The sequence below is a fragment of the Octodon degus genome, unplaced genomic scaffold (genome assembly GCF_000260255.1).
Source record: "Octodon degus isolate 3935 unplaced genomic scaffold, OctDeg1.0 scaffold00018, whole genome shotgun sequence".
NCBI lineage: Eukaryota > Metazoa > Chordata > Mammalia > Rodentia > Octodontidae > Octodon > Octodon degus.
The window spans coordinates 183,083-192,011 of record NW_004524594.1 but is presented as its reverse complement, the minus strand read 5'-3'; the positions used below and the strand labels follow the sequence as shown (position 1 = coordinate 192,011).

Here is an 8,929-nt window from a genome sequence, read left to right as displayed (position 1 = left end):
AGGTGCTTTAGACCACTGAGCCATCTCTCCAGCCCTCATTGCCAAAGACTTTCAAGCCAGTGAGTTCTAAGGCCTTTTCCAGATCTCCAGCATATTCAAAGTCTACATAGCCAAACTTCTGATTTGTACCGATTCTGACATCCACAGTAGTGAGATCATTTTTAGCAAAAGCTTCACTGATACTAGTTTAGTTCAGGAGCAGATTTGTTAGAATTCAGATTTCCAACAGAGATTGAAAGCTGTAGTGGGTTCTGTGCCTTCTGTTCTTGGTTTTTTGACTTCAGGATCTGCCTTCTGTTTTGCCATTTCCTTCTTTTGCTTGCCAGGTACTTCTTTGACAGGATGTTCCTCCTCCTCCTCCTTCTCATCATCATCATCTTTGTCCTCTTCATCCTTATCATCATCTTCATTCTCATCATTTTCATCCTCATCCTTGTCTTCCTCCTCCTCAGCCACACTCTTGGCTTTGATAGGGGAAACTTTTGCAGATGCTTTCTTCCCTTTGGCTGGTGTCATTACCATGGCTTCTTACTCAGAGTCCTCCTCCTCATCATACTTGTCCTCCTTATCCTCCTCAACCTCCTCATCTTTATCCTCTCAAGTGGAGGCTGCAGTCACTGCTTTCATAACTTTTGGCTCAAATTCCTCATCTTCATCCTCATCTTCATCTTCCTCCTCGCTGTAATCTTCATCATCCTCATCGCTGTCTTCATTCTTGGCATTTTTGCCATTCTTTGCCCCTTTGGCTGTGGCAACAGCACCCTTTTTACCTGGGGCTGTGACAACAGATTTACCAGGTGAGGCTCCCTTCTTGCCAGACACTGAAACTGCCTTGGCAGGAGTCACTGTCTTCTTGGCAGGTGTCGCCACCACTTTTTCCCTGGAGCGACAACTGCCTTCTTGGAAGGTGTGGCAATTGACACCTTTTTGGTTGGAGAAGTCGTTACTTTTTTTTTCTGGAGTCATTACAGCCTTCTTACTTTTTTTCCTGAGGGATGACAACCTTTTCTCCACTGCTGTCATTTTCTTCATTTTTGACATTTCCTCATCATCACTTTCTTCTACCTCCTTTGGAGGAGGTGCCATTTTCTTTGGGTCGTCTTGATTTTTACCAGCCTTTGAAAGCTTTACCATGATGGTGGTTTACAGTGGCAGAGTGTGTGGTGAGTAAGTGGTGCAGATAAGCCTAGGAGAAACCTAAGCACTGTAGATGGTGGCCATGGGTTCTGAAGACTCAGGAGTACATACACCTGGCAGCCGGCTACAGCTAGAGACTGACTTATTTTTCTATTGGGAAAAGCTGGCAGGGACCTCTAGCTCTTTGAGCATCACTTCCTGGCTCAAGTGAAGATCCTGCATGGAGTGAGGCTGACTAGCTGCCAGACTGGCCAATAAGGACTTACTAAATTCCAGTCTGTTCTGGTATCGGTCTCAATTTGAATTGAATCCAGTACATTTTGGGGGCTCAACCTGGACCCCATTTATACTGGGACAAAAGAGCTGAGATTTTTTTCTGAGTGCCTATACTCTTCAGGGGACTAACTGAGAGACATGCCTCAGCCCTGAGTAGATTTTATTGGCCTCAAAAATTCAAATTCCCCTGAGTTCAATCCCTGGTTCCACAAAAAAAAAAAAAAAAAAAAAAAAAAAAAAAATCAAATTCCAATACTATTTGGAAAAGAGCCATCAGGATTCTTACTTGTTAGACTGTTCTAGTTCAATTTGGGGCACCCATCAGGAGTGTTTGGAGGAGTTGGATGCAACATTATCCTCAAGACTCAACTCCAGACCATCGTGGTAGCTGATATTCTCTGGTATCTGGTATTTGTTTCAGGTTTTGTGTTTGTCTTTGTCCTTGTCACTATGGGTTAGTCTGCTTTTCATTGCTGGAAGGAAGATAAGGGTTGGAGGACAGAGACCTGTGCCAGTGTCCAGCAATAGACTGGGTTTTTCCCCTAGTCATGATTACTTGGTTCTCCTCAGTGGAGATGACAGGTAGAGTTAACATCAGGCCAGAGGGAATAAGCAGGCCCAGGGCCCTTCAGTTCTACTGGACTACTTGGGAAGCTGAGTCTGAGTTCTGGGAATGCTGCTACAGAGTGAAATCTCACTACAAGTGGCTGCCTTGGAAGTCAGGGCATGGCATGTGGGCCTCTTGAGGCAGTCCCTCTTATGATGGCCTGGCTTTTGACAGCAGCAGCAGATGAATATCATCAGCAGGTGCATTGAGCTCTTCTTGGAGCCCAGAGAATTAGACTTTAGGCTCTGTTTTGAGGCTGCAAAAAAGGCATCCATTTTTATCTCTTTGCTTTCTCTCCCTGGTTTTCTCCCAGTTCCAATTATAGGACACTAAGAAATAGTTTTTATCGAGTGAGTTGTCTGGACCAAAAGCTAGCTGTTTTCAATATCTGAAGCTAATTGAGAAATGAACTTATCTGTGTACTGGGTGGCAGGTGGAATGGGTGGGTTCTGAGGGCATCAGTCTGAGGCTGAAGGCCTCCTTTTGTTGGCTGGAGAAGCCAATGCAACCAAGTGGGACTGGCTGGTCAACTGTGACCTCTCTTTACTAAAGCTACAGGGACTTAACCTCATACAGCCCAGGTGAGCTAAGTCTTCTTGGGTTTCCTGCCTCGTTACATTCCTTGGGCAGGGATACCTTCAGGAGGCTTTAAAATCAGAAAGTTATATCTTGCTCAGGGGCCCAGGAATCTGATAAAAGCTGCAGAAGTTAGAAGGGCTTCCAGGAATGAATTTGTAGTCTCCTTGGAAATCTGTTGATGTTATCATTTGGCTGATGCATGTTTGCTTCTTTGGATTTGTCTCCTCCAGATTTAAAGCTGTTTCACCTACCCAAGATAAAAATGCCTGTTGTCTGTTGAGGGCCTTTAGATAGAACATCTAGAGAGTATCTCTGACTGCTGGTTCACAATTATGACCCATTTCAGCCTGAAGAAGTCAGAACAGTCATTGCCCATGGTTCCCTTATGGCAGTTCAGGTTACTTGTTTGGGTGTGTGTGGGGGAGGCAGATGTTGTAGGCAGCTGAATTAGATACAAAAGAGGAAACTTCCTGGCCAATATTTCAGCTCAAGAGGTGGCACAAAAAACCAGTGAGGCCACTGGAGATATTTCCTGTCCTCCCACCCTGAGTTCTAGAAAACAGACTCTCTTGTTCCTTGCTGTCTGAGTAGATTAGAGAGCAAATGCTGTTTTTTTTTTTTTTGAGGACACATTCTACATTTTATTTACATTTTAAGACTAATCTCAAAATCACATATCCATACACCTATTTCCTTTTGTTGATTTCACCTAAACTTAAATGCATGGTTTATTTAACAAAGACTATAAACAAATATTTATCATGTCTGTTACATGTAACACACAGGAACAGCTTTTGACAGAAATTCATCCACCCTCCCCCAACATTATTATTATAAATACAGGTATCAAAACAATCCTGAACATATTTTTGATACTACTAGTAGTCAGCACCCACACTGCTTCAAAGATTAACACAGTTTGTGACAATATTCATTGTGTCTGCTACTCTGAACAATTTCAAACTGCAGCTTTCACTAAGTGAGATGGATAAGCATGCCATTTGTTTTTCCTTCTTGAGATTTTACTTTTCAGAAACACTCGCTTCCACTGACATCTGACAATTCTTCCCGTGCTTTCCTGAACCTATGTAAACCTGAACCTATGTGGAGTAGTCCAGGATCACGTTTAAATGAAAGTGCCTCAACAAGAGAAAGAACAATTGTGCTGCATTTTTCCTGTTACCTGAAAACATAATGGGTGAACATTTATTAAATATATCTTGACAAATGTCCAGGTCATGTTTATCAGCTGGAATTCTTTTACTTAATGTGTGGGTATTTTGCATTGTTATATTTAATCAAGACATTAATATGAGTAGAAGGTTGTTGATTTAAGACAAGTTTGAGATCCACTAAAACTAATTGTTGTATGTTTGTCCTTATGGTGGTTGTGGAAGCTTCATATTTTCTTTGGACATCATTAGACGTCTTAGCTCTTGAAGTACAACTTTAATACTATATGAATTTTGCCACTTTGTTAACACTGGTATGCTGCGTGCATCCCCATTCCACTGGAACTATTTATTCCATTCATATTAATTTTTGTTACAAATCTAAGTGATGGAGGAGCTTTTGGGTACTTAGGTCCACATTCTACTTTCAGGCTATATATTCTGTTTTCATAATTTGTCCTTGGTGGCCCAATGATCATGCCTGTCCACCTCGTAAGTGTCATGTCTTCATCATCTTCAAGGCCCCAGCTAACTGTACCATTGCCTACTCCTTTTTGTCCTTCTTCAAGTTCTTCCAACAAGTGAGAATTACGAGGAACTTTAACTCCTGTGGAGACTGCCATCTTCTCCTACAGCCCGACGCAGCTGCCTCGTGCTGTGATATTTTAATGTTGCATATATGATATTTAGTGGTGTTGGAAACCTCTTTTTTGGTGAAGTAGCAGAAGAACATGTAAAATAATTGGGGTGTAATGTAGCCAAAGAAAAATATTAGCTCTAGAGAGTCATCAAAAGAAAATTGGGGACTATTCTCAATGTCTCCTTGGATAAATGACCTGGTATCTGCCTTAATTGGACCTGTTTTCCTGTTTCTTTTGGCCTGACTATCAGGCCCTGTATTGTGAACTGTTTAAGTATGTTCAACAAAGAATCCAGATCGTCAAGTTAATGGTACTTAGAGCTCAATATCAGCCCTTAGAAGTAAATGAAGAATCAATGATTCCAAGATATAACAAGTGGGGAATGTAATGGGTTGAAACCACTGTGGCTCTTATTTTTCTATTGGGCAAAGCTGGCAGGGACCTCTAGCTCTTTGAGCATCACTTCCTGGCTGAAGTGCAGATCCTTGAGTCTGCTAGTGTTGTACACAGCTGATGTGTTTCCACTCTAACCATATCTTGTAAACAGGCCCCATTTGGGGCAAGTTCTGCTTATCACTAAAAGCTGTGAAAACCTCCTAGTCCTAAACAGCTTCCTGCTATATCAACAAGGCTTGCTATAAAGGACTGAACTCAGCTCTGCTTTGGTGTGGCTGGTTAGCGCCTCCTTGCATGGAATGCAGCTGGCTAGCTGCCGGAGTAGCTAATAAGGGCGACTGATTAGTGCCTCCTTGTGTGGAGTGCAGCTGGCTAGCTTCCAGACAGGTTTCTAAAGGCTCACCAAATTCAAATCTGTTCTGGTCTCAGTCTTGATTAAGTTTGAACCCTGAACACTGATGAGATGAATGTGTGCTATATTGTTGGAGCATAGAATACTCTGTAGATATCTATTAAATCTATCTATTGAATACTGTGTTTCAAATATAATTTTTGATTTTGTTTTCTTGGCCTGGGGTGTTGATGCACCCATTAGGATTCTGTCAGTGTTTACTTGATCTCTCATATCCAGGAGTATTTCTTTTTTATTTTATTTTTTTTTCAGCATAAATAGCCTTTTACCAATTCCTAACTTAAGACAACTAAAATTTACAATCATGTGGCAGTATAAATTTTTAAATTACAGTTCATACAACTTGACAATCAAGATAGTCTAAAATACAAAAAGTAAATGGCCCTTTAGCTGAATTTCCTTTTTACATATTAGGTCTTGCTAGTTAATCTACCAAAAGAAAGTTTCAGATGTTCTTTAAATACCTTTTGTAAATGTCATCTGTTAGTAAACAACATACGCAGGGTCCTAAATTTTTTCTTCAGTCTACTCATGACATTCAACAGAGCTCTTTATACATCAATATTAAGAAATAAAGAAAATTATAAAACAAAACCCAATAAACAAAACCCCACAAGTTCTAGGGGACTTACTTTTGAATGGGCAAGTTATTTCCCTTTGTTTCAGATATGAGGCACAGACTTCTGAATTTAAGCTCTGTAAGGCATAGTATAGACCTCCAATTTACAAATAAGGAATTCTCTGTGGGTTGGAACTGCCCCATCACACTAAAAAGAAGGAGAAATCATCTGTAAACTGGTACACTGCGATGTGTTCAGTGAGTCACAAAACGGCTGCTTGCCTTGCTATACTGAAGAAAGGTTGCTGTGTGTTGTGTTTTGAGTAAGACATGCCAAAGTCACCGTAAAACTCGCCACAAGCCTCCACACCTAGAGCATCAACAACAGGAGTCCAGCAGCACGCGCTTGGAACGCTTGCAATCACAATAGAAGAGAAAGCATGAGTAAACTTTGTTTTTATACAAAACTGAAAAGAATCCCTTCCCGCCCATCACCCCTTCAATAAAACCCCAAAGAAACAACAAAATATCCTTTAGCTTCGATTGACTAATGTGGATACAATTAGGTTTCTATGCATCACTGCAGCTAGGGTGATCAATTTTTTCCATTCTCAAAAGAAGGGAGCCTGTCATGCACCCCATGATAAGCAGTGAAGCCACAAACCTCAATTCTGCATAGCAAATTCCATCCCAATTTCATAAAGACAAATATAACAATCTCTCCCTGTTTTGCTCAGCTTCTATGAGCTTTGAGATCAGGTTTAATCGACTACATCTACTATGTCTCTACTAAATAGAATATCTTGATTCCCTAAAACTGTAACACTTATGATCTTGTGATGAGGTTTTTTTTTTCTATACACACTATAGGCCATCAAATGTTTACTTTTTTTCTTTTCTTTTTTTTCTTTTTTTGTTTTTTTTGTTTTTGTTTTTGTTTTTGCTGCACCAAATTTAAGATTGCCCTTTCAGGCAAGCAGTGGTCTCTAGCTGTTAAAACTTCTCCTTAGTGGATCACAATAGCTTCTAAAACTGCCTTTCTAATAAAGGCCATCAGAGAGGTAATACTAAACTGTGCATTTGCCAAATAAGAATATGAATTGTATAAAAGCTCATATTCCAATCCTAGATCAAATGGCAAAAGTTCTACAAAGTTGGTTTCCATGTTTGTATAAAAGCTCCAACTGATTTTATGTATTTTGCTATGAAATTACCTTTGGGTCTTATGATCAGTATACCTCTACTCAGGAATGTGCAAATGATTTTACACAGCACGATGCTAGTACCGCTCTGTATGATAGTAATTTTTTTTCTTCTTTTCTAAATGGAAAAAAATATCCCTAGTCAGAAATAAACTGACAAATTTACATTCTCCTCTCTTAAAAAAGTAAATAAAATAACATTATTCAAAATGTGAATTAGCTATAAGACATACAATACAATTACATAGATACATATCAATACAGCACATTCAATTTGCTCAAAAATTAATGATTACAAAGCCAATATGGATGCTGCAATATCAAGAGAGAGGTATGTACAATGATTAGAGCATTCATAATTGCACTACACCTACAGGCGGGATGTTTGTTAATTAAATTACAGGTGCTTTTCTGAGCAAGGAAAAAAAATAGTAACTTGTGTGTTCTGAGACAAGGAGAGGGAAGAACATGAACATCTGATTACTGCTGAGTAACTCTGGTGCTCATCTAATAAGCTGTTAATTTTCTCTCTCCCCTTTGTTACTCCAAAAAAGTGATTAATGTAGTTTAATCTAGTGCCAAATAGTATTGAGACCAGCATCATGGCCTAATTCTAGCTTCCTAGCAGCTTTATAACAATCCTGATTTATTTTCTTAAATCACACTTTAATTTATGCTGCTTGACAGAGGTTCAACAATACATGTGCTGCATTTTTTGCATTTGCTGAAAAATTGCACAAACAGAATTCTAAGCGTCTCTCCTAGTAGGTTCAGTTACATAAATACACGTTCAACAGAACACTGAAAGGGTACATCTGAATGAAGTCCACAAATTTTCCTCATGTTCAACTTAAGCAGTCACCAGTTCAAGAAGATCTGGAATATGATAAACTAGTAGTCATTTTTTTTTTTTTCTTTTTGCAAATTAAAGGTGTCAGGATAATACTATCAACTGATGTTCTTGGCAAACTTACTTGAACTTAACATAAAGGGTAAGTAAAACTGGCTTCAAACACAGAGACATAAGCAGATTTCATGATAAACCATAAAGGATACTTTTCTACACTGCTTATTGGGACAATCAACATGGGACATGGACAATAAACAAAGCAATCAATTGTAAGGGCAAAGGAAAGACTGGACTGTGAGAGTCAAATTTACAGTTACCACATGTTTGGCAGTTGGTATTTTAGATTCATTCTCAGCCAGTCATCTCAGGGTTCACAGTCTTACTCTTTTACATTTTAAGATGCTGGCTTTCATTAAGCTCTTTTTACTCTATTTTCGTTTGACAAAAGGCCAGCTTTGGCAGCTCATACCCACCATAAAAACTTTTAAAATTGTGGCCCAAACACAAAGGAAAAAAAAATAGGAAAGGAAAAGTTGGAACTAAAAAAACAAGAACAACCTCTGAAAAGAACCTATCTGGATAGCAGCCACAGAGGGGATGTAGTGTTTGTTGGCATATTTTTTTGGCATCTGCAATATAAAGAGAGAAAAAGATGAGAGAAAAAAGAAAAAGGAAACAAGAAAGAGTGGAAGGACAATGGCACATGGATTTCAAAACAAAGGACTCCCACTGTGTATGTCTGCCCAGCCTTCCAATTTCTGAGCATTTTTTGGGCAATGAAATTATGGATAAGGTCAAAACCCAGAAGAAATAATGTGTAACTGTTACAATGGGCATCCACTGTCCTGTCCAAAGTGAGACAAGACTATATAGATACAAAAAGAAACACTACATGTATATGGAGCGTAATACAGAACCATAGTAGTAATACATATAATCCTTCAGCAAATATTACAACTTGTTAGATTAAGCTGATGTAGGATGGCTTAAATCGAATGATAATGTCCTGACTATCATTCAAGAGAAAAACTTGACCAAGAATGGAGCTAAAATAAAGGCTGCTGCAGCCTGAAAGAAAAATTCAGGAAAGAGATATGG

General features: G+C 39.3%; 1 protein-coding gene and 1 pseudogene across 1 annotated transcript; both read right to left on the bottom strand.

The window, feature by feature from the left end:
- The window catches only part of LOC101584997, a 2,297-nt pseudogene extending 1,163 nt beyond the window's left edge, over nt 1-1,134 (bottom strand).
- A 2,763-nt stretch (nt 1,135-3,897) lies between these two features.
- On the bottom strand, nt 3,898-4,394 carry LOC101584609 (ubiquitin-conjugating enzyme E2 variant 2-like). Its single transcript, XM_023710715.1, has 2 exons — nt 4,228-4,394; nt 3,898-4,102 (listed from the first exon to the last, which is right to left on the bottom strand). The coding sequence occupies exons 1-2, from the start codon at nt 4,392-4,394 to the stop codon at nt 3,979-3,981; spliced, it is 291 nt and encodes a 96-aa protein (XP_023566483.1). The 3' UTR covers nt 3,898-3,978.
- Nucleotides 4,395-8,929: the final 4,535 nt, after the last annotated feature.